Consider the following 25,142-nt stretch of genomic DNA (forward strand, 5'->3'; position numbering starts at 1 on the left):
AACTGCACCCACAGCTTTCTTTGCTTTTAGTTTGCACTGCAAAACCCGTTTACTCTTCCTTCACTACTGCCACAGCACGCTGCGATTTTATTTAACTCTCCTGCCGCACATTCCTTTGCCGCCGGCCAGCACGTAACCCGTCGACACCGATCTTCTCCTTCACCTCGTCGATCGTCTGCTCCGCTATCGCCCGCGCCCGCTCACTGCCCTCCTCGATAACGTCGGCCAAATAGCCAACATCCCGCGTGTACCGCTCCATCCGCTCCCGGATCGGCCGCAGATGCTCAATCAACGCTTCCGCCACCAGCAGCTTGTACTGGCCCGTGTTTTTCCCCACCGCCTCCCGGCATATCTCCTCCACCGGTTTGCCACTGACCAGCGAGTGGATCGTGATCAGATTCGACACGCCGGGCCGCTCTTTCGCATCGAACGTGACCTCCGAGCGGAAATCCGTCACCGACTTCTTCACCTTCTCCAGCACCACGTCGGCCGGGTCGATCAGCATGATGCAGCTCTTCGGGTCCGGATCCGATTTGGACATCTTTTTCGACGGGTCGCGCAACGACTTCAGCCGGCTGCCGTCGTTCACGAGCGTCTCGCAGAACGGGAACGTTCGGCCGTACTTGTTGTTGAACGCGCGCGCCAACGATTGGGCCAGCTGCAGCTGCTGGATTTGATCCTCCCCGACCGGCACGTGGGTCGCTTTGTACAGCATAATGTCGGCCGCCTGCAGGACCGGGTAGAGGTACAGGCCGAGCGGAATTTCCTTCATGTTGGCCGACTTTTCCTTGTACTGGGGAAGATGGGTCAGGCGGGCCATTGTCGTGAGACAGCCCAGAATCCAGGACAGTTCGGCATGCTGCGGGACGGCCGACTGGAGGAAGAGGGTGGCCCGTGCCGGATCGATACCGCACGCTAATAGCGTTGCCGTCATTTGCAGCGTGTTGTGACGTAACGTGTCGGGGTCCTGAGAGGATAATACCAAACATCAGTGTAATGCTCCCCACTTCAGGGTATGCTTCTTACCGGCGGGATGGTCATGGAGTGCAAATCAACAATACAGTAGGTGACGTCCTCTCCGGCTTCCTGCAGCTCCACCCAGCGCTTCACCGCACCGAGATAGTTGCCAATGTGCAGCGCACCGGTCGGCTGCACGCCGGAAAACACCTTCCGTGGCCATGGGGCGGGCTTTTGGAGGGAGAAAGGAAACGTTACTTAATGCACACCGTCATGTAAACACGCACGTACCTTCGCTTCTGCGGAAAGGAAGCGTTTTTGCTGTCGTAGGCCGTTCGTATTCTTCAGCAGAAAGGGTAAAACACGTTTGGCGCTGAACATTTTTTCCGGTTTGCTAGCGGACGGTGCAAAATGTAAACAACAGCGCAAAACGACGATAGCCCGGAATGTCACAACAAACCGGCTACACTGTAAAGTGTATCGCATACAAAATTACCAACTCGCATACAATTGTGGTGTTTGAAATTGTATGCAAAGCCTCGGTTTTTAATACCGTTTGTGTGCGACAGTAGAGATGTGTACCCTAGAGCACATCTACGCACCCACGATTCCGAATCTAAATAAATCTTTTTCGGATTTCTCCCAAAGCTTCCAGAACCGATCGGAACTTTCTGAATTGATCCAATATACTGATATTGTGTCGGATCAATTTACGTAAAAATGGTCGAGTACGATCCTCCGCACGATCTTGCAGAAGGACGATTCCGAAATCTTTTGGTTGCATTCACACCCAGTTTTACTTGTTTGCTAATTTTGCCTCTACTCTATAGTTTATAAACACCACATTCTTCTTCTTCTTTGGCACAACACCACATTCACTTTTGCGAAAATGGGATAACAAAACGAATCTTAATCGATTCCAATAAATACGCTATCATAAAAATCAGTTGTAGGGCATCAGTAGTACAAATAAGAATTTTAAATGTAACCAGAAATGATCAGTCAGTGACTATAGTATACGCTCGGTAATCCGCACTAGGTACATATTGGTAACCCGCACATGCTTTTTGAACATTAGAGAAATTCAAAAAAAAACATGAAATATTTCAAAATATTAAAATATTTTCATAAAAAAACACGCAGCTGTCAAATTTAAAGGAATCTAATCAGAATATTCTACACGAATCGTATCAAGTCGAAAACCGCGAAATTCAAACTACGGGGATATTCGAGATACGCAGATTCCTCGGGAACAGACTGTACTCTCCTTGAGGTAGGTATTGGTCATCTGCAATCCAATTGATTCCTACAGCTACTTAGGATCTCGGTTGACCACCTTGAATATGAAACATGCAATTCATTTGACGTGCATGCATTCTGACGTAGTGCTAAGCCTTATCAGTTTGGCCGGAACATTAAAAATGCTCATTGTTGATACAGTTTAACCCTGGCTGTGCCATAATGATATTGTACGTATTCTGTTATGTATGTTTTTTTGCCGATTTCTGCCACATGGCGAAGATCTGGAATGTTGTTAGATAGATATGACGATAGATATGAGTTATCAATATCCTAAGCGGACACTTTTACAGCACTTTTCCAGTGCAGATAGGGTCGAAACCGTTCCAACTGCTGACCTCCATAATCGACGGCCCAGTATCAGTTTTAATTCCGCGACGAGCCGACGTAGATGCGAACCCGTATAGAGTGCGCAAATAAATTGTGTAAAGAGTATTTGTACAATGAATTAAAATAAGAACCCAGCTGATGATTTGTACATACATAAGTGTAATTTTTGATGAGTTGTGTGGTACCATGCGTCTGCCCAATCGTTCGGTCATGGCTCAATGGAAGCTCTAGACTACTGGCTCGAATCGACTACCGGTAATCAATCTTTGGACGTTTTATATGTGTAATTTATTCGGTTTAGTGTCTTTTCCGTGAACTTGTGGTTCGATTTTAGACATCTTTACACGAGTGCTTAATTTGCCAGTGTTCTATTTAATCAGACAAACTATCGTAAGTTTGTAATCTTTCTTCAGGTAATCGCAAGCTTGTATCATTCTCCCTTGTTACCTCTACCCCTTAGTCAAACTTCTTTATTTCGAACTTGTAGAATGTTTGGAAAACGCCCTGCGGATAACACACTTCAGGCTCCGAATGATGGAAGCGCACCTGGACCAAGTAAAAAAACCAAAGCAGACCCCAAGCGACGAACGTTACAATGCTTCACTCACGGTATAGCGTATCAGGTGAAGCTTCTGGTGCTTTTCACACAAACGCTAAACAGACGAATGCAACAAGATAAATCGATTTTCTGCAACCTAAAATGTGAGGATCTCGAAGGAGGCAAATTTGATGATTTACTGTTTGAGTTTGAGTATGGCGATCAGAAAGGGAGTTTCTTCTTCCAAGCCAAACACAAAGCTGACCCCAACCAGTACCAGATAACGCTGAATGACCTAATAACGACGAGGCAAAACGACGCACCCTTTGCAATTGCTCCCCTCTTTCAAAGTTTTTACGATAAGCTACGGCACGGTAGCGATGATGTAGAGCCTGTGCTTATGCTCTGCACCAACGCCCATCTATCGCCGGAGGTACAGGAGTTAACGAAACCTTACACGTTCGCTTTCAAATGGTTAGAGGAAACATTCGGTTCAATCGCGGACTCAAACACGAGCTTCGGTCAAATTGATCTAGACAAATTTAAACAACTTAACAAATACACACAATTCTATCGCTCGTTAAGTGAATGTTCCGAATGCATGCGTCTCGCTGGTGCACTGGCGGATGCAGTTTATAATCGTAAACCAGTTACCCTCAAAGATCCACTGTTCAGCAAGTATTGCAAAGCCATAGTGGAGAATATCGTTGATGTTACCACGTGCATAAAGAAAGATTCCTACAAAATTAAGGCTCAATTTTTTAATCCAAACGATCTGTTCCTGCAGCAATTCAAGCAGCAGTATGAACAGCTGGATGGAAAAGTTGATGCTCTGAAGGACGCAGAAGATAAAGGCATATGCTGCTCGAAAGGATTTATTGATCGTGGCAGTGACAGGTTTGATTCCAGCAGCAATTCATACTTACCCGTTGATACGGTATCAAATGCGCTGGTGGAAAAGTATTTCCAATCATTTGTTCTCATTACTGGCACGCTGAATGAGGTACAGCTGACGGACGAATGCAAAAAACAGTTCGAAAGTGTCTCAATGGTGGAAGGCGGCTGTGCGCACAGTATGATGTTTGAAGAATTATTCAACTACGTAAAGGACCCGGATCCGGAACCTCTGGAGAATGAGCAGATTGAACGGATTTGGAAAACAACATTTTATCAGCTGCAATTTCTTCAGCTGAAAGGATTCACCGTGAGCCGTCAACAGGAGCTTGAGAAGTTGGGCCTTCAACTGCAGGAGTCAAAGGTGAAGGCGATTCCGCTATATCAAGAGCTTCTGGCTCGCATGTCATCAAATAGCAGTCCGAGCGTTAAGGAGCACGCTTACGATATGTTGGTAGTGCATGAAATAATCAAAGCTGGTTTGACGGAAATTCGAAACCCATTTGAATTCCTTATCATCCAGGAAGGAACGTTCGAACAATGGCAGGACACGGTAGAGAGTGTGCTATGCTGGTTGACTGCTCCACTTGTACTGATCATAGAAGTTCAGAACGAGTCAAAAAAGCATGAGCTGGTGAAAGTTCTTAAAAAAGTTAAACCCAAGCAAACACATTCCAGGATGATCATAATATTAAGTCCAGCTACAGTAATTAACCAGGGGAATATAAACGTAAGCTGCTTAAGTCATCAATCTTATGCAGTACTTGATCAACGTCAATTAACACTCCACGGAACGACCATAACGGTGCGTGAGCTGATCAGGGATTCGGATAAGCTTTCGTTTTTAATTCACTTGCTCAGTTTGAAACAGCTTCCGTTAAGCTTAAATCAGGAGCGCTTCTCTACATTGAAGGATAAATATGTAACGCGAGGATTGATACAGGATGATAACCCTAACGAGATCGATCTAAATGAGGTGGAAAGTAAAAGGATAGTCATTTTAGACGCTCCAGGAAATGGCAAATCTTCGTATATCACCTGGTTGGCGCAGCATCTCGAAACGAAAAACTCTGAACATTGGATTTTACGATTCAATGCAATTGAGTATTCCTATGATCTAAATGAAATTGCGAAAGAAGGTGAGGCTAACGCGATGACTGAATTGCGTGCAGTGCATATTCTATTCCAGTTCGCTTACATGGCCGCACAGCTAGGCAACATTCATCAAAGCTCGGATGTGACGACGACGTCCCAACGACAGACAGCCAAAAGCTGCGCAGAAGCATTGCGCATTGAAAATGGTACATTTGTGCTAGATGAAACGAAAGCGGTCGCATTTTCCCACGAGCAACTAACACTGTTGAGACTGTTCGTTTCCAAACTAAACGGACGAAATATGATTATTTTCTTCGATGGGTTTGATGAAATTTCTCCCAATTATGAAACTGTTGCCTTGTCACTGCTTTCCATGCTGGATCGTCTTGATGGGATAAGTAGGATGTGGATCGCAAGCCGTCCATACGAGTTGAAGGCCAAATTCAAACAAGCATTGCGAGATGTTTGCTTTCTGCAGGTTGGAAAGTTTTCAGAAGAGGTTCAGCTAACATACTTGAAAAATAGGCTGCGAAGGAAAACTGCTTATACGGATGAGAATAAAGTAACGAGAAGTAAACTAATGGAACTGTCCTTAAAATTCCTAACAACTATTGAAGATTACATAGGAGAGCTTCGTCAGCAGTTCCTATTTTTTGAGATGATGTTTGAGGTGTTGATAAAAGATTACTTCTGCCCCGCGACTTTAACGCTTCAGATGGATGTTTCGCACGGCTATATGAAAGGCATGGAGCTAACACAGCTAATAGAGAGATTCATCAAGCTGAAGCTAGAAATCGTCGATACAAGTAAAACTGGTTCCACCAACGCGGCTGCTGCTACCGTCGAGGCACAGAATCGTGCAGCAAAGCGGTCGCACGAAGCTCTTCAGGGGCACATGGCGTTGGGATATTATGTATTCGCGCACTTCTATTTGAGCAAACGAGTAAAAGACCTACATGACAGTGATTTTGATGCGGATGCACTCTCGAAAGCCAAGGAATACATGCAGGAGTTGCAGACTGCGAACGAAAAGACGGGCCTGGTAGAGCGTATCGTCGACGATCGTCCAATATTTGTGCATCGTATAATTGAGGAATATTTCGCCATGCGTCATCTGTTCGAAGGTAGAGCGAAAGAGTCGAATACGCGCCATGTACGTTTATTTTACGCAGAGTTACGTAAGTTTAATTTTAACTGGAGCTACGGTGATATGATGGACAGATTCTCGATTATGGATGGCAACAATGTGTTACCGCTCCATTTGACAGTGCTCGAAACGGACGGAAGAGCGATCAAGCGCATCCTGGACACGGATCCAGACGCCATCGAGAAGCGAGACGCATTCGGGCGAACCGCACTCCATTTGGCCATGTTTCGGTTGGCAATTCACCAACATAGGCCCATTTTAGAGCAGATGATCGCGCTGGCAGCGCAACGTCATTGCATTCAGGTGCAGGACACTCTGTTTGGCTGGCAGGCGATTGATTACGCGCTGATGGTAGAAAGCCTGGAGATGGTTCGAGCATTGAGTTTAAAACAAGGCTACCTGCATGCCACTGTTGATTCGCGGCTGGTGTTGGCGTTGAAAACATTAAACACATTGGCGTTGCGCTGCACCGATTTCGAACTAGAGCAACATATTCTGTGCCCACTGTTATCGAACAACTATTTGCGTCCCTATTACTTACACGGGTGGCATGATAAGGCCCCCGAGACAGCTGAATATGCGGGTGCCACGTACTGCCTGCTTGATGCATGGCGTTTCCTACCTGAACCCAGCTGGGTTAAGCAGTACAAAGGGAGTGATAACAGTAATTCGAGTTTAAAGCGGCAAGTGGCGAATTTTTCCGGAACGTTTATGTCCCGTAATAGGCTATTTTTTGTGTGTCGCGAACATATGGGACTGATGGCAAGGCTCGAAATGATGTCTGAGATGCCGCCCAAATACATCGACATACGCGTCTACGTTGATGAGCCTAGTATAATTGGCGACCTGCGTGGGCTGAACTCTACCGATGTGAATGGTGCTTTGACCCGTTTAAAGGATAGCGCGTTAACGAATCGGGTAGTACACGTTTTGCTAGTGTTATTTTATGGTTCTGAAGATGATGATACGCTCGCATAACAGAGCGATCCTCTTTCCAGATGCAGACTTTCAAGACTTATTAGTACCACGCAGCTGGATAGTCAGTCCCTGCTAGAAAGGAATGGTCCATATGAGGCTTGAACTCATGACGCTGCGAGGTGCTCCTGCCTATTTTCCCACATCTGGTACAGCTTCTTCCAGCCGTCCTTAAGAGGCTTCAGACGCTCGCGCAAAAATTTGTCCTGCTGGTATTTGGACGTCAAGCCCTCGCCGAAGTCCATCAACACTTCTTGTAGTCTTCCGTAAAGTTGTCGATCTCCTTATTGGCTTTCATTTTAATTCGGTAGTCCTTTTTCATATGGTCTTTGTTTGCACAGTTGTGACACTTTTCGCTTCTATTTCTTACTCGAATGTCTCCAACGAATGCAGTAGGCTTCTCTTTGAAATTTTCCTTTCTATTCTAGCGCTTACATTCGTCGTCTAGCAAACGTGTCTTCATCAACTTATAAGTTTGTTCAGATTAGGTTTTGTCATGCAGTCATCAGAGGGTCGTAGGTTACCGGAAGAATTAAGCTCAAGCCCAAGCAGACTAAACTCCCGTATCAGGTCCTCAAGTTGTTGAAGGTTGAAGGTATAAGACGGGTGATTTGGTCCCATACCACCTGCTTTCCCGAGGTCTTCTTGGCGAATGTATTTTTTGAGAACATTCCACATTTTCTTCGTCATGGCCTTCTTCTGAATATGTCCTAAGTACTTACCAAAGATTAAACTCGCCAGCATTGACTTGGCCTTGGCGTCCATTGCTGCTAACTTGGTCACTTCACTAGCCGCTTCTGAAACATAGCGACTATAGCGACCCACACCTTCGAGGTTTCGGAAAATATGGAATTCCGTTAACCGCCACTTATTTCTGCTTGCCTGTACCGTACCTAAAGAGATCCACGCTTTTTGGTTGCTTTGTTAAGACTGACTATTACATTATGCTATCACAGCCTACTAAGATCGGCTGTACTATTCGCGATTGCTAGAGGAGTTGCTACTGTAGAAGGAGTTGCAAGCTGTACCACGGGACGTCTGTCCAGGCTGTCCAACATTTCATTCGCTAAATACAGTAAATACATTGATACAATTACAATCCCCTAGCACTAAATTCTGGAAATAAAAACACACACGCAACGGTAATCATTAGTAGAAAAGCATTTATTTTGCTTAAAATGTTTCGAATAATGTTTCATACGATATTCGAATAATGGTTCATACCTTCAGTAAATATCATAACATAGTTGTATTAAAATCTCATATCTCCTATCTTTTTTACGCCGTTGAACCTGCTTCCTGCGATGGTTTCAATACAATACAACAGTACACTCGCAGAGTAAAGAGGCACCCGATGTATAGAGCCGTTTAAAAAAGCGATACAACAACTAAATATACTTTACACGTGAGCATTAAGGTTTAAAAGCTATATACCGCACTGTTAGCTATCGCTGCCGGTTGCTGTTCTCTCCAAAATTGCTGCTGACACAACAAGGACTTACATATGCTGACGAAAGGCTAATCTACACATAAGGCGCATCCGTTTCCGTTCAGGCCACATTCGTTTGCAACAATCTTAAGCTAAAGCTAAACTGCCGGCAACCATCAGCTCATCCGGTTGCATACACACTTTGTGCATCGTAATCTGGTGCCATTAGATCCCGTTTCTCCTTTGTTAGTACAACTGGCCACTTGCACTACTAAAATACTGTTTTTTATGTTGTAAAATAAAAACCGACCGTTTTACAATCACAACTTCTGAACACGCTTCTCATGCGGGAAACGGTTTTACCAATTTCCTGCGCTTTCTCACACCATCGCTTGACGATAAAAGCTTACGGCAACTATGGAACGTGTCGGGACCGAGCTGTGCTGCCTCACGCACGGCCCCAACGGCGGGGAATGTGTAGCACGGGGAAAAGAGAGTTTTAGAGAGATTTCGAGACGGGGTGGGAGAGAGGGCGATTTTCCTTTTTTTTGTTTCATGTGTCGCGCGCACCTTAAGAGATTTGGGCGAGATTGGAACAGCGGAATCGCTGGTGCGCTTCCCGCTTCAATTCCAGTTCCATCCGCGGACGGGCAGATGCACGATGCGGTGCTAGATCTGCTACCTATCGGCACTGCCCTCCTTCACGTTGACCACGATCACGTTTTCGTCCGCCGCATCGGACAGATAAAATCATAAGGTCGTGTCGACATTGCTGTTACTGTCCGACGTTGGGCCATCGGGCGTGTTTTGCGGTGGTTTCTTCTCCGAACCCTCCAGATCGCCCGTGCTGCGGGTCAGCTCGTCGAGCAGCATGTCGGTATCGATCAGCCCCAGCACCGCTTGCTTGCTGATCGAGCGTGCCAGCAGCCGCGTTTTGCGCTCCAGCTGCTCCTTCTCCGTCTCCTCGCTGTTGAACGTCGTCGTGACGCGGTCCGTTTCATCCATCATGCCCTGCAGTGCCGTCGAGGACGCTACCATCGGCACGGCGTCCGGATCGGTCGGACTCAGCGGGACGTAGTTGTGCTCGAAGCGTCCCGTTTCGGGCGCGGAAGCGGAAAGCATGGCGTCCCCACCACACGGTGGCGTTAGCTGCGAATGATGGAACCCGTGGGCGACGGACGATTGCGTACGATTGTACGCCTGCTGCGGCACATCGACCGGTTCACTCGGTTTCGGTGGTCCGTGCTCGAACAGACTGGCAGCGGTTGGGCGGGAATCGTTGTTGCCCTGCATCGACGTAATGGTCAGCTGCTCGTCCACCTCCTCGATCACCTGGTCGGTGATGCGCATGCTGCCCATCGCCCGGTCCGGAATGCGTCCACCGGCCAGATTGTTCGAGCTGGCCGAGCCAGGGAACTTGAATGGGACCGAACCGGCCGCGTCCGGGGTCGCACTGTTCGGGCGGCTCGATTCGTCCTTGCTGAAGAACCGCTTCAGCGCCGAGGTGACCGTGTTGACGCGGGACATCGTACCCGCCACGCTGGCCAGGCTGGTGGCCGAGCTGCCACCGCGATAGATCGGTTTATCGGACGTGTTGAAGTGGATGCCGCTCACGTTATCATCCATCTGGGAGTTGTAAGAAACGTTTGTAAATAAAATCGATCGAGTCAAATGTAAATGTAGCATCAGAAAGTGAATCTGTTCGGAATGGTTTTAGCTCCAGCATGGCAACAATGTCCGAAGGATAATACTTCGTTAAAATAGTATAAAAGAATAGTACCCCTCGATGTATGCAATTTTTCTAGAAATAATCATGAAAGTTATGCAATTTGCATTACACGTTACGCCATTGTAATGCTTTTTACAGCTTATTAGTCCCTTTCTAGACAAAATTGCTTTGAGCAGGCTCTTCAGAAACCATTCCCGAACGTGTCCACTCTCTGAATGTTATAGGTTAAGACATGATTAGTAGTGCAGCAGGATAGTATGCATTCAAGGGAATTTTAAAGGAACCAGAGGTGAGTAGGATAGGACGACAGAAAGAACCTTATGTCACACACCGATGTTAAGTAGTTGCTTGACATTATGTTAAGAAAGAAATAAACAGTCCGTATGTACTAAAAAGGCCTATGCTGTAACTTATTGAAAGGAAAGCTATCGGTAAGATTGGAAAGACATTCTAAAGTATACAATTTCTATGGTAAGTATAGAAAAATATTGTACAAAAAGCTCTAAAACTGACTGCTAGGCTCCAGACAAACCACACATTTTCCACAACAATTTTTGGTGACATTTTCGCTTGTCAATTCTTATTTCATTCAGCACGAAAGAATGGCTAACTTCGAGAGTAGCATTGCAAATAGCGAGAGTTGATTTTATGTAAAAAAAAAAACTACAAATCCGCAACAAGCACGGTTGCTCTTGAGTTTGTACTAAAAATGAAATGTTTTTAGTACACATATCTCGCAGAAAATTAGTCGCGAAAATTAGTGAATTGTCTAGAATCAGTACAAGTTGATGAATTTTGAACTTGAGTTTTTAGTACAATGAGCCTGTATATCCTCGAAGTAAGCAGAATAAGTTCTAAAGATAAGTTACCGGAATTTGTCTTTCAAATAAACGTTAGTAAGATTTAGTTATACTACTCAACTGCCTTATTAGCTCTCCCTCTACTACCAGCAGTGACATAAGTGTCTATCTGCAGTGGAGGAGCTTGATAGAAAGGTACTGTCCCGATTAGTAAGCGAGTGCAATCGAATTATTGGTCTGTCCACTACGAGCCATACCGCGAGCGTACGGCACTTGCATTTGTTAATTTTCTTACGAGCAGAACATTTTTGAGGACGACCAACCACCGCCGTGTGTTACCGGTTGCCCGCACATAGAGACGGGCTAAAGAAGCACACGTTGGGTTTGGTGCGTGCGAGAGCGTTATCGACCCAACCGCCACAAACTAGATGAAAATACGTGAACGAAAAGAGCTTGTGTTTGTTGTTGTTGAAAAAGAGGTAAAGTGCCATCACCGAGGAATACCAGTGAGTAGCCGATCCGTACGGGTAAAATAAACCCGGAACCGATCTCGTGCGGGAGCGCACCGGCATCGTAAGAACGCGCAATCGCACTCGTTTGCTAACCTCGTCGTCGTTGGGATTCGCGGGGAAGTTATACTCAACCGGTTGGTTCTGTTTACCGACCATTTCATCGATCCGGACCGCCGTCGGCACGACCGGGATCACCTCCGCCTCGCGCTTCTTCACCACGATGTCGGCGGTCGACGGTTGCGGCGGTTCCTCCCGTATCTCCGCCGACGCGACCGTGTGCGGCAGCTCGGTCGGGAAGATCTCGTCCCAGTACTGGTCCTTCAGCAGCTCCGGATGCTCGTGGTGCATTTCGTCCACGATCAGGTACGACACCTGCAGGTTCCGGTCGACCATCCAGTTCACCTCGAAGTCGTCGTCGTCCTCGCCGAACGGGTTAATGAGCGATTCGGCCACCTTCAGCCAGCCCATGTAGAAGAAAAACTGCAGCGTGGTAAAGATCGGAAAGTACTGATCGATCTTGTTCACCACACCCTCGCCCAGCTCCTTCGTTTCCACCCACTGCTGGCCCATGACGGAGGTAAGGAAGTAGCTGTACACCGCCAGCGTTACCACCTGCGTGTACACCAGCGGCACACTGATCGTGTCGTACGAGATCAGCAGCCCGCACTGCCCGCGGAACTTGTTCAGCTCGTCGATGATCGTTTTGGACGCGAAATCGTCCCGACAGCGGCCCTCCTTGCGGGCGCGCGTCACAATACTGGCCGCCCAAACGATCGGCAACCAGTGCTTGGAGTGGCGCGGGAACTTCTGGTTCAGATGGGACATGATGTTGTGCTCGTTCTCGTTCAACAGACCGGCTTCCACGAGATGCTCGATCGTGGGGAAGCGTTTCTTGACGCGCGGCGAAATGTTGGTCAGCACCATCGTGAGACAAAGGCAGACGTAGCGCATTATGGTACGGCGCATCACGCGGCCTCGCTCATCCTGCAATCAAAGAGAAAGCGATTAACGGGGATCGAACGTAATCTCGGGAATGGTAGTGGGGCGTCATTCCCAAAACGATAGGTAAATATTGAACCACAATTAGCGTGACAATGTCCGGCCGCTAATGTCCTGCTATAATAACATCAAATCGTAATCGGATATCCTTTTTGACTGTTTTTTCCCCTACTAATGATACCGAAACCATCCACAGTCCGTACTCCGAGAGGGTCAATGGCCTACGCAACGATAAACCCACACCGTCCAATCCTAATCGCTTTCTAAACGGTGTCAAGAGTCACGTTACAACCCGATGTTGATATTGTCCTTATTTTTGCCACGACGTTCGCGACAGCTGTTTTTGACGCACAGCCACCAACACTCGAACCGGGAATCGAATGAACAAATATTGCCACCCACCGTGCCACATGTTAACCCCTTTCCCACCACACGAGAAGCGGACGACGGGTGGGGCGTGAATTATCGATTCGAAGCTCATGAATGCGGGAGAAGCGTGGCGCCCGCTGGACTGTGAGGCAAATCTTGCTTCCTGCGGCCGCGGCGTATACCGTACCTGACCGTGAATGTTGGCACTGACGAAGACGGCAATCGGGTCCGGCCAGGGTATGCTGGTGTACTGGTTCCACCAGCGCGTCATCACGATGGTGACGTAGAAGCCGAGCACGAACGAAAGCGGTATCAGGTTGCTGTACGTCGCACAGTACTTGACAATTTCCTCAAATATCCTAAAAATGAGGGACAGTGGGAAAGAAAGAACATTAGAATTGCGGAAAAATAGAGCAAAATGGAGCAAATTGATAGTCCGTACCGTTTCTGGTCCTCCGATAGCCCGAAGCGGTAGGTAATGTTGAGCACGTAGTATAGAAGCAGGAAACAGGTTAGGTCCAGCCATACTAGTTTGTAGATACTACCGCGCCATCTGCAATGTGCAAAGGAAAGAGCAATAAAATGAGACAATGTAGAAATAAGTGAGTAATATCACACAGCTTTCAAGATTAACGCGACACAAATTGCAAAACCAACGAGGCAATAATTCGAATTCAATCGATTGCGTGACATATTTTCCCATACGATTTTCTCTCAGTTTTTAATTGATGCTTGCGCAGCTGTGAATCGCAATAAAGGTTCAACCTGATAAGGTCGTTGCAAATGCTGAGCATGTCAACTTGCGCATTAATTTCTTGCTGAGGAATGCTATCCACAACAATGTAAACGATGTTATGGTCTCAGAGATGACGAGAAAGACCATGAATGGATCCCAAACTGGGACAGGTAAGACCTAGGTCGTCTGAACATGTATTGAAGACTTCAAGGTTTATTAGGTAAACGTACGTAACTCCATTAGTAGGGATGTTCTGAACATGTATTGAAGACTTCAAGGTTTATTAGGTACGTAACTCCATTAGTAGGGGACTAATTGGTTCTGCTTCAAATATTTGGCAGGATCCCGAGCCTACATCCTAGAACTAGCTCACCCCATCCCAGCAGTAGATCCTAATCCAACTGCTATAGAATAACTTCAAGATTTTCGGTGCTTAAAGCACTCAGACTCAAACATTCTGAGATTCTTCTTTATATTTCTTGTACCATGTTCATACACATCGCCAACGATCATTCCTTGAATGCGACACACTATCTCCAAGATCGTTGGTATCTCCAACACGGATAAACAACAAAATACCAAGACTACATGATAAAGAGTTCCTCTTCTTCTATTTGGCGTAACGTCCTACGTGGACATGCCGGCCTTTACAGGCTTTCAAGATGATAAAGGGTTAAAAAAGGATAATTGTCAGGATTGTTGAGATCATACATCTGAAATGACTTCAAGCTTGTATAAATCTCGAACAATCTCTTTTAATTGCATTAAAATCTGCAGGGACGTAATGAGAATAGTCGATAAAGATTAATTAATAGCAAAACAGCATGTATCAATCAAGAGATACGTGAATCTTTAGCGGTATCGAACTGTTTGGAGATACATGAAGCGATGGAAATTATATTCTAGAAGATGAATAGATCTTTGTAGATTCATGAATCTTTTGGAATCAGTATTAGATCCATAATCTGCATGAATCTTTGGAGATTAATGATTCTAAAAGACTGAAAATCAGATTTTCAGAAAATTTACTTAAAAAATATTTATTTAGATTGATGTATCTGAATCAAAAACTGAATCCACGATTCAAATTTGCTCCTGAAGGAAACATTCAATTCAACCATAAGATTTATAAACCTAAGCTTGGGAAAATGGTTGGGACATATAAGAAATGTCATGTTATAAACATTTCATTTTATCATTTTTATCAAATTAAAATGTAATATTTGTCTGTACAATGAGAGACAGCCCATGGAGTCATACTTGCGTATGACGTTTGTCAAACATCATAGTGTAAATAAGGTGTGCTGAATATATTAAATAAAATTTAACGCAAACTAACTCTCCAGGAGGATTTGACAAAAGCTTCTAATGCCCTTTTCCACTGCCATCTCCATAACAACTACCGTAATGGGAACATTGCACTGCCTACTACTTGCTACATTGGCCAGCGTCTATAACACACTACGTGCGTGCGTCCCGGCAACAACGAGCAGAAAAAACAGCAACAACAAAGAACCAACTTCCCCAGTTGCGTGCGTGTGACATAATGGCCACACCGGGCACGAGCTTTTTCGGACGAGCCCTTCCCAACAAGCGTCCAACAACATTTTCCCATACTTTGAAGGCCTCCATCACCAAAACCAAAGGCCTAGTGAGTATTGGTCTCAGCAAAAAACCAAACCGGTTTGCGGGGGGGGGGGGGGGGTTCAAATGACTGTTGAAGACCCGCACCGGTGCTCTGCTACTATCGACGGCAGCGAAACAAAAAAACCGTTCTCCTACACGAGGCCAATTAAAGCAATGTGGCCAAGGTTAGCGTGAGATGAGGATTCCATTCCTTCTTCGAGCGTAAGCCAGCGTTCGGCTAGGGACAGAGAGTGCTAAAAATTGGCGATTGGGTAATTAAAATCAGTTTTTGAGAAGGAAACGGAGCATCTGAGTGATTAGTGATAGGATGAAGCTTATCAGTAAAAAAATGAAGCAAACCTCGTCGAGAGAATTGATTTCGCTCGCGAGTGACCTAAAGAGCATTGATCATGACATTTTGGGATTTTGTGCTGGAAATCCCAAGCATCGCAACCTTGCAAGCTTTACTAAGAAGGAAACGAAAGCCTTGAAGAAACGTTACAAGTCGTTCCCACTGGCGTTCAGTAGCTTGAACTTGCCCGTGTCCATTGTATACTCTCGCAACACTCTGCTGCAGTATAGTAGTGATTCAACGAAATCAGATTATATCATAATTACGCAAGAAAAAGATGGTTCTCTGCAAGCATCATAAAACCTAATTGAATCAAGGGCAAAACAAAACAAACATTTATTGTACGGCTTATCTAAAAACATGACTCACAACCTAGAGACAAATTCCTGAAGCCGTTACACGGTATGCTTATTTAATTCGGGGAAACTACCAAAACAGCGGAATGATAAGACCGTTCCTCAAGAAAGATATCACAGCGACCTGTTGTCCGTCGACAGAAAAATGTGGTCGTCGCCAGGTCTACTTTTGTTAATTTCCCAAAAAAAAGCATACCTGATAAGCGAACACACACACACACACAAATAGGGTCGTCATTAGCGAAAAAGGTGATAAAATTATAGTCATTAATTACTGAACGTGTGTTGCAGCAAGTCAATCTTAATTGACACGCTGTTGTCAAAATGAATTGAAGTGTATTAATATGATGTTACCAGACAATGGAGTAGACGATAGAAAAGCAACAACAGAAAAGCATTGATTAAAATATGCTAATTTCATTTAGCAACATGCTACGCAGATAGAGGCGATGACTTCCCAGAATGCTCGCAACCCATGCGTTATGCATTAAGGTTGACAATGTTGATGACGCGAATGATGTCATCTCCGTCAAGAATTTGACGATAATGTGTGGCTCTACCGCGTCAAAAAGGATTCATTCTGCTTGTCTGCACACTGCAGGAAGCGCAGAAAGGAGTGTATCGATTGCGCATTAGGTGCATTATGCAGATAAGATTGATCTTGAATAATGAGAGAAAAACCGTCAGCAACAGGTTGGTAGCAACGATGTTGTACCAAGCCAGAAATGTAGTTGGTGAGTCAGTTCCGTTTCTTAGCATAACACTCATCCTAGAACTGAAGATGGCATTGCGTTGGTGAGAAACATTGCCCAAAGTGTCTAATTTTCACACCTTCTGATCTGGTCCGGGAGCGCGATGAGCAGCGGAAAACGTGCTGCGTCGGGTGATAATTGCGCACGAAGTGTCTGCGGTTGCGTTCACCGTCCTTGTCCCTGTCAATAATCGCTGGAACACTTTTGTCGACCGATTGAGCATAAGCTAACATAAATGTTTGATTTGCTGATAGCAACAACACCAGACACTGATAAGACAAAGGGTAGTAACAAAGTGTCTTTTAACTTACCTTACAAGAAGCTTCAGGAAGCAGCCGAAACCTCGGCAGGTGGCCACTTCCGCCGTGTAGGTGACCGTCATGGTGAGGGGAGTTTGTAGGTGTTTTTCCTTATTCTATTTGCTACTTTATAACTGCTTCTCCGGCGCCACAAACACTGGCGGCACTTTGTATGATCGCGCTTCAAATACAGGGGACGCCGGCGAGATCGATTCACACTGAGTTATGATACATTTACATTTCTTGGGATAAAAATAAAACCTTCAAAAAAGGAACACTTTTTCACTGTCGCGTAGGCTGCCGGAATCAGAAATTTAACGATTATTAGTAAAGAAGTTAAAAGTTGAAACTAATTCTTATTCAAAGGAACCACACTAAATTCGCACATTCAAAGCCACTCACTGTTAATTTAATTCACTTGCTTCATTTGTTTTGTGTGCTTTCGTTCAAAACTTTGTATGATTCACCACACCAACAAGCAAGGGAACGCGCACCGTTTGACGATCCTTTACTCGACCGTGTCTGTCTACGACTGTGCGACGTGCTCTTCCGGTCCCGGCATGCCTTTAGTAGACTGGGCCCGGGGTATATTCGTGCTTCATCATCGGACTAACCCCCCCCCCCCCCCCCAAACGAACTCTTCGCACATTCGTTTCATTTCCTCTGAGACGAGAGTCGACCACTGTAGGATTGGGGCGTAGACTGGGGCAAAAATAGCAAAAGTACCAATTTTAACGAGCACATTGATATGATGTCGGCCAATTCGGCAAATAGTCCGGCAAATAGGTGTGGTACAGAGATCACACCAATTCAGTTGGAGCCTCACAGGGCTCAGTGGGACAAAACGTCAGTCAAATGAGACATAAAGAAGGTGCAGTCAGAGGCTGTAGAAGAATTTCGAATGGCATTTAACCATAAACGAAGAGTAATTTAATTTATAGTAAGTAGTTGGGTTTATTGAATGTCATTCAAATGAATACCAAAAAAATAACAGTTTTTTCTACTTTTGGAAAATTATATCTCAAAAAGGGAAGCATTAATATAAAAATAATTAACAAAAATAGATACAAAATAAATTGTGGATAGTTAAAAACGCCTCAATATGTAAAAATACATGTAGTAACGTGTATCGACTGATTGATGGTTTGGTGCCGTGACCAGGAGCAGGTTTACAATACATAGCTCACTGTTACTAATACACGTTTTATATTTCTCCCAGCTTGGGAGACTACAATCCCAGTCATTGTCCCAGTCATAACAATTATCAAAAATTTAAAACAAAACCAAAACAAAAAACTCAAACAAATTTTACACATGTTTAGTGATTTATTTTTGCTAGAGAAACTTACTTTAACTATATTTTAAGTTAAAATTTGAAAAAAAAGATATTTTGGTGTTACCCAGTTTAAGGTGTAATAAGTATAATGATGCATTAAATATAACAAATAAATCAATGAATAAACTTATTTATTTTAATTTATGTGTACTGAGCTTCAAATCAATTGCCTTCGCTTCTTTTAATAAACAATAAATGTAATCTCAAAATTTAAAATAAAATCAAATCTAACATTCTTTTTTGAACATACTGATAAATGGCATTTGAAATCAATTTCAAAAAAATATAATAAAAACAAGTCAAACACTTCATAACATTTGTTTAAAAAAATATTTTTATAGCTTTAGACTTTAGGCAATTTCATATTTGTCAATACGAACTCCAGCATAAATTCTTCATACAAGGAACTCCCATTAATCTAACTTCATTTACACACAGATTAGTCAAGTGCTGATCAAAAAGAACAAACAAATCACCCAAAATCGTCCAACAGACCAATCCAGCACCTTTACAGCATACAAACACACACACACACACACACACACACACAACACGTAACCAATTGTTGACCTACGCTGAGCATAAATAGCTTAATGAATGAAACCCGGCGACAAAAACGATTCATGTTTTCGGAAAGGGGGTTCGTTCGTGCTATCCATTCCCCATGACCTCGTATTCCAAATTTTTGTTGAACTACTAAAAGCCACAAAACCTTAGTCAGCCCTTGAAAGGGCTCAAAGGGCTCAAAAGAGAAAGGAGAAATAGAAGAATGACTTGCTCGTTATGACGTGTGTGTGTGTGTGTAGGCATTCCAAAAGAATATGTTTTTTTTTTTACCACAATAATGCAAGACTGCCGATGATAGCAATATGGTAAAAGGGTATCATTTTCCTCTACTGCCAACAATTGAAAACTAATCCAAAGGAGTGACTTTCCACACGTGCTCGGGAAAAATTGCCCCAGTCGCTCTGCAAACGCCCATTGACTTCAAAAGAATATCCTCCTTCCGGTAATTCACGGCAAGGAAATTGCAAAATACACCCTTTGAATACCACCCACCCACAAATGGTAATGATTATTCATCAAATTTACCCCCACCTCTTCTTACTCGCAAACCCGAGCAAAGTGGAGGCGTTGTTACTGCATTCATTCAAACTGCCTTATTTGCTCTTTTAGAGGAAGAAAAACAAAACAAACACGTCACTACAGAGGCTTCGTGTATCCATTTTTCACAACCACAATTTGAGTTGTTTGTCACGAAAACATGCTGTTAATGATGATGATGACCAACGAGCGAAACTACCAGCGGGCAAATAGCACACTTCAATCTGGCCTGCACCAGGCTGCTTCGACCGTCTATCGTCCGATGCTATGACAACGTGATTCATTTTCTATCATCGTCAAACGCTTTCCTGGTAGCGCACACTTCTTCACACCATGTGCGAACAACTCGCTGCTGCGTTGATTGTGACCGCGCGAAAACCTCCCCACCCGGCGTCAATGATCGCGCGCGACAGGGAGTTCAAGGTCACATGGCTGCTGGCAGCATGGAGAGCGAGCGTTTTTATGATGCTTTACTGTGGGGGATGAGAGAATTAATCAATTCGGACAACCGCAAAAGACCGAAATATGCTTGTGTGTGAGCGACATATATAAAACATTATGTTGAGCGGATGTCACAAAATAACAAAACAGCAAATTATTTTCAATTCTTGAATTTGTCCAAGGGTGCAAAAAATTAAGTCTAATGTCGCTTTAGTCATACACTCTCTTACAGGGTTTTTGAGGAGTTCTCATAGATGTGGGACATTTTATAAACTCTTTCTGACGTGAAATGAACTTAATGTAATGGGAATTGGACTCTATAGCACACTTGAAGGACAAATCCAATAGGAATTTCCAATGAGCCTGTCCAAAAAGGGTACCATAAAGTCCAATTTCCATCGTTTGAAGTTCACTATAAGAAAGAGTAAAGGAAGTGTCCCACAACTATGAGAACCCCTGGAAGACTCTGTATGGTTCATATCAACTCCTACTTCTACTGCAACTAGATACTAGACTGAAATAGATCTCCCCCGGAGATTCCACACAGCATTCGCAATGCAACATAGCTGTTCTACGGCGATCACAGAATGTATTAGAACGGTACCACCACCCCACCTTCCTCAGGAACTGCAGTGCAATTTTCCAGTAGCCGGCAAACATTACCAGAGCCAAGAGCGAATGTGCTTGGTGCTGCTGTTGCGCTATTCGCACGGGAATTCCGCCCGGGCCAGTCACTCTGTTTCAATTAAGGGGTGGGAAATAATTATCTACCAACCATTCGCTTCCCATTACAGTGGCAGGCTCGTAACGATTGTATCTGTAGTTTGCAATGGATGTTATAATTACACTATAAAAATACTGTGCAGGCAGTCAAATGGTTGCTGAATTGAAAATTATTGTAACAGACTCCTTCTTTTTGAAAACACTGTCACATATGCTGAAGCCTGTACGTAATTTATGGATAACTCCTTTTGCTCTAAGACGAGAATATCAATCCGGTTTCTTGCCTTTTGCCTTCTATCATTTTCGTACAAAGCTAAAAATTGAGTAAATAATTATATGAGGTGACTTTTGTTGGGAATGCATCGTTCAGAAGAACGATCCATTCCTTTTTCTACTACTTCTTCTTCTTCTTTCGCACAACAATCGTGATTAGTTTAGCCTCGCCTAGCTTCTTTTTAATTTGTTCGCATTTTTTGTTACTTGTTTTGGCCTCTTTGTAGCATACAATTCCCTAACGCATCGCTCATTTATTCGTTTATAAGCTCAAAGAACTAGTGATGGGAAAAATGAAGTTTTCATCGGAATCGATTCCGACTAGCTCCGAAGATTTCAGAAATCGATAGTAGGTTCGGGATCAGTTTCTGGAATCGATTCCGGAATCGGCTTCAAAATTGGTTCCGGAATCGGCTCCAGAATTGGTTTCGGAATCGGCTCCAGAATCTGAATCGGCTCCGGAATCAGAATCGGGTCCGCAATCGGAATCAGCTTCTACATCTCCAATAAGAATAGGAGTTTGAGTCCAATGATGCTTCGCATTGATAGGCACAAATAATCCAAATATACTTGGAGGTAATTCCAATTCTGGAGTCAATTATGATTCCGCTTCAGTAGCAAATAGCGATTCCCAGATCGATTCCGACGCTGATTCTGATTCCGGAGCCGATTTTGATTGCAGTTTCGTAGTCGAATCGGCTCCCAAATCTATTCCAGAATCGAAATCGATTCCAGCAACGAACCACTACAAAGAACTCACTCCTGATTTGTTTGCTAATGTAAAGCATCTCGTGTTATGAATCATCTTACAGGATTCATCGTACAAACAAATCAATCTGTTTTATTATTTTACAAACAAAGACTTTATGTGTTGTTTTTATCAGGTGTTTTAAATATCTATAATAATTAACCTTTAAATTGTACTGTTTTAATGATTCTTAAAAGGAATCAATTCAGCACTGATTCCTTTTGAGAACCTTTACTCTGAATATTTAGTTGTGTTTTTTTACACTTTTCAGGAATCAATAATTTAGTTATTCTTTTTGAGAATTACGACTGACAAAACATATGAATCTGTTCTTTGAAGCATTCCTTTACATACTTCACGGTCAATTATTACGAGTCTTAATTAATGATTCTACTGATTCGTGATTCTTTGCTACTTTACCGACTAAAGCTTCTAATGCTTTTTGAAATATGGCGATTTCTTCGACTTAGATTTGGCATGGGAGGTATAATTCCACACTTCATCGTAAGATCTGTTTAGCGCGCCCACACCCCTCATTTCCCTCGAGAGCGATTTGCGGAGCCATTATTATGATCTAAATCACCCTTATCGAATGAATAAAACAGTCCCAGCTCGGCTCCACTTCAACACGCTAATTATCAACTCAAACCACAAGCCCTTACACTTCGGTACACTTGCCGGTTGTCTCCTTAAGCAAGATTATCCTTCTTTTCCCCACCGCTCCCGAACGAAATGACCCATTAATGTCGAGTGCGCACGTTTGTGTATGCACCATTTACTTGCGCCGTTGCATGCGTACACTTCCGCGCGTTGCAGTCGGTGCATTCGCTCGCGACTGCTGAGCGCGCTAATCAATGTTTGACACATTCTGAAAAGAAACTGCAACGCAAAAACGCATTCCCCCAAGGTACTTGGAAACGATTCGCTTCGCTAGTTTTGCAAACACGCATGGTTGCCTGTTGTAGTCGTAGAGAAGATGGGTGAAATTATACGCCCGGCAGTGTTCGGACAAAGTGATGTTTATTTATAACAATTATCAGCGGATTTCGTACCGCAAAGAGACAGAGAGACAGCTGGACGGCCTCCTGCATCCACTCGTGACTGTTGAGGGCCACGCCAGTCGTCGCTGTCACCGTCTGCCGGCATGTGCTGAAGCTGTGAGCTGCAGTTAAACGCAAAACAAAAACATACAAAACAACAAACCGCCAGTTTTATGACGATGTTTCGATGTTTGGGTCCCGCTTTGCTTTTGCGCTTTATGACCGCATGATGTATTTGTGCAGATCACCAGCCTCGTCGTTCCGGCGGTGACTCGACCGATCGCGAAAGAGTTTTTGAAAAAGAAGTAAGGGAAACCGTTTTACTACCACAAAGGCTACAACATTTTGGCATGTACCATTTTAAAACACATGGGATCTTTTATTTTTTTCATCAAAAACGCGAGGAAAGCAGGTTTATAACCGTTACATATTTAAACAAAGTGAAGGTTGGATTCCATGGAATATGCTGGATAAAAGAGATACTTTAGTGTGGCAAACAAAATTCAGTAAAAAAAATGCGCATAAAATGGCGAACTTTAGTTTTTGGTTAACATATTTTGAGTTTTATCTTAACCGGAACCTTACTGCACACACACATACACACACACACACGAAACAGGTTACAAAGCATGGAAAAGAAAACAGCCAAGAGGCGCAACAGCAACAACACACGATCGACTGATGATCTTTGCCGCGCTTGAGGATCAGTAGAGCTCAACGAACGGACGGGCGCGACCGACTGCGTCCACACAAATCTTTCCGCACAAAGAACTTGCCTTTGTATTTTCGACCAGTTGGCTTGGGGGGGGGGGGGTTTTATTGCATCAAAATGATTCTTAGATTCCATTCACTCTTTTTTTTTGTGTTTGCGGAACGAGATGGAACTACGATGATGTCATCGGTCGCGGCGGTTTTTTTCGCGGTTTTTAGATCACGTGCACGCGAGGTTTTATCATTGCCGTGATTTGTCTTGCAAGTGGTATGTTCTTTTTTCTATTCACATTACACCTATACCAAGCTCAAATCCAACCGGCAAACACAGGTGACAGCCTCGTTACCGATGCGAGCGAATAAATCTATCAAGTTTCCACAAACACAAACGCAAACACTCTACGCACACTTTATAAAGGATTTGTTTTGCAGTTTAGATAAAGCAGCAAACAAATCTCTACACACAGCCCGCCAGACAAACAAACAACACTAACAGCAGCAGCACCACCACGGTGGCATTGGGAAAGGCATTTTCTCAGCATGCTAGATTTTATCACAGGAAAAAAAAACAAAGACTCACAACACTCACAAGAATCACTGAGCCATTGCCTTCCTTATTTACCCCTAATAAGAACACTCCTTTCACCGTGATCTTTCTCAGCGTGTCCCTCCTTTCAGCTGATAAATGCAACAAACGCACAGTGGAACGCAACGATGCAGAACGCTACATTCCGCGCCCCGACCTTTCACAACGTACCGCCACAATCCCTTCTCGCAGTAATACACCTCTACAAACACACACCGGCACGCCGACTCTCGTAGCGGCAGCGAAAACGCGATCCGATGCCCTTTGCTGCGTGCGGCCGAATGCGAAGCCGAACCGCGGTACCAGGACGCGGGCGCGCGCGGCAACCCGACAACCACACGAAATGAGTGACCGCTGCAGCGCGTAATCCGCATCACAGCGCGAACGGGCTATGCACGCAGCGGCGGGCTACCTGGGAGCAGGAACTCAGCAGGCGTAGCCGTCAACTAAACGCGTCCAATAGACGGGTTGACGTTTGCTGCCTCTTTTAAAACCCGGAAACAGCAAAGCAAATATGCTTTCTCACTCTGGCGCAACGAGATGATGAGTGACAGTGCGAGAAAGCACGAAACAAAGTGTATTCCTAGCTGTTTCTTGCTTAAGTTGCTGTACAGATTTGCCGTATAAGCTTTCAAAGATTTTAATCCACAACCAGCTTTTCAAACCTATCTAAGTCTACATGTGTGCCAGTCTGGTGATAGATTCGTCAACTCGAACGACTGAACAACATGCCCGTCAGGGGTTCAAGCGCCGAATGGGCCGTGCCCCCATACGTAGGACTGACTATCCTTCTATGGTAATAAATAAGTCCCTGAAAGTCAAGCTCATGGTTTTGGTATATGCAATGGTACATGCAGGCCTTGAAATACAATGGTTGTTGTACCAAAGAAGAAGAATAAGAAGAAGAAGAAGGAGAACTCTATATATCTTATTTTGTTTTACGGTCAGAACTCAGGAATTGGACGCTTTAGGCCCGGAGTCTATGA

General features: G+C 44.3%; 3 protein-coding genes across 9 annotated transcripts; 1 reads left to right on the forward strand and 2 right to left on the reverse strand.

Annotated features, from left to right (window-relative positions):
- Nucleotides 1–56: 56 nt before the first annotated feature.
- Nucleotides 57–1,387, reverse strand: LOC121599208 (tryptophan--tRNA ligase, mitochondrial). The gene is made up of 3 exons (XM_041926837.1): nucleotides 1,249–1,387; nucleotides 1,027–1,188; nucleotides 57–967 (listed from the first exon to the last, which is right to left on the reverse strand). Exons 1-3 carry the CDS (start codon nucleotides 1,336–1,338, stop codon nucleotides 92–94), a joined length of 1,128 nt encoding a protein of 375 aa, XP_041782771.1. The 5' UTR covers nucleotides 1,339–1,387; the 3' UTR covers nucleotides 57–91.
- A 1,209-nt stretch (nucleotides 1,388–2,596) lies between these two features.
- Nucleotides 2,597–8,387, forward strand: LOC121598909. Its single transcript, XM_041926270.1, has 2 exons — nucleotides 2,597–2,999; nucleotides 3,074–8,387. The coding sequence occupies exon 2, from the start codon at nucleotides 3,075–3,077 to the stop codon at nucleotides 7,236–7,238; it is 4,164 nt and encodes a 1,387-aa protein (XP_041782204.1). The 5' UTR covers nucleotides 2,597–2,999; nucleotide 3,074; the 3' UTR covers nucleotides 7,239–8,387.
- On the reverse strand, nucleotides 8,381–24,505 carry LOC121598911 (bestrophin-4-like). Of its 7 annotated transcripts, none has more exons than XM_041926278.1 (6): nucleotides 24,328–24,505; nucleotides 17,207–17,491; nucleotides 13,516–13,626; nucleotides 13,261–13,432; nucleotides 11,859–12,689; nucleotides 8,381–10,290 (listed from the first exon to the last, which is right to left on the reverse strand). In XM_041926278.1, the coding sequence occupies exons 2-6, from the start codon at nucleotides 17,275–17,277 to the stop codon at nucleotides 9,415–9,417; spliced, it is 2,061 nt and encodes a 686-aa protein (XP_041782212.1). In that variant the 5' UTR covers nucleotides 17,278–17,491; nucleotides 24,328–24,505; the 3' UTR covers nucleotides 8,381–9,414. The 7 variants fall into 7 exon arrangements, with proteins under 7 accessions (XP_041782212.1, XP_041782206.1, XP_041782211.1 ...); XM_041926272.1 differs by having other exon boundaries at nucleotides 11,799–12,689; nucleotides 24,373–24,503; XM_041926277.1 differs by having other exon boundaries at nucleotides 11,799–12,689; nucleotides 17,207–17,436; nucleotides 24,328–24,503.
- Nucleotides 24,506–25,142: the final 637 nt, after the last annotated feature.

This window comes from Anopheles merus, chromosome 3L (genome assembly GCF_017562075.2).
Source record: "Anopheles merus strain MAF chromosome 3L, AmerM5.1, whole genome shotgun sequence".
NCBI lineage: Eukaryota > Metazoa > Arthropoda > Insecta > Diptera > Culicidae > Anopheles > Anopheles merus.

Coding starts and splice junctions, on each gene's coding strand:
- LOC121598911 (XM_041926272.1), bottom strand. CDS start 17,277: ATGACGGTCACCTACACGGCGGAAGTGGCCACCTGCCGAGGTTTCGGC. Junction 13,433..13,515: donor CTATCGGAGGACCAGAAACG/GTACGGACTATC, acceptor CCTCATTTTTAG/GATATTTGAGGAAATTGTCA. Junction 12,690..13,260: donor GTGCCAACATTCACGGTCAG/GTACGGTATACG, acceptor CTTTGATTGCAG/GATGAGCGAGGCCGCGTGAT.
- LOC121599208 (XM_041926837.1), bottom strand. CDS start 1,338: ATGTTCAGCGCCAAACGTGTTTTACCCTTTCTGCTGAAGAATACGAAC. Junction 1,189..1,248: donor TCCTTTCCGCAGAAGCGAAG/GTACGTGCGTGT, acceptor TCCCTCCAAAAG/CCCGCCCCATGGCCACGGAA. Junction 968..1,026: donor ACTCCATGACCATCCCGCCG/GTAAGAAGCATA, acceptor TTATCCTCTCAG/GACCCCGACACGTTACGTCA.
- LOC121598909 (XM_041926270.1), top strand. CDS start 3,075: ATGTTTGGAAAACGCCCTGCGGATAACACACTTCAGGCTCCGAATGAT.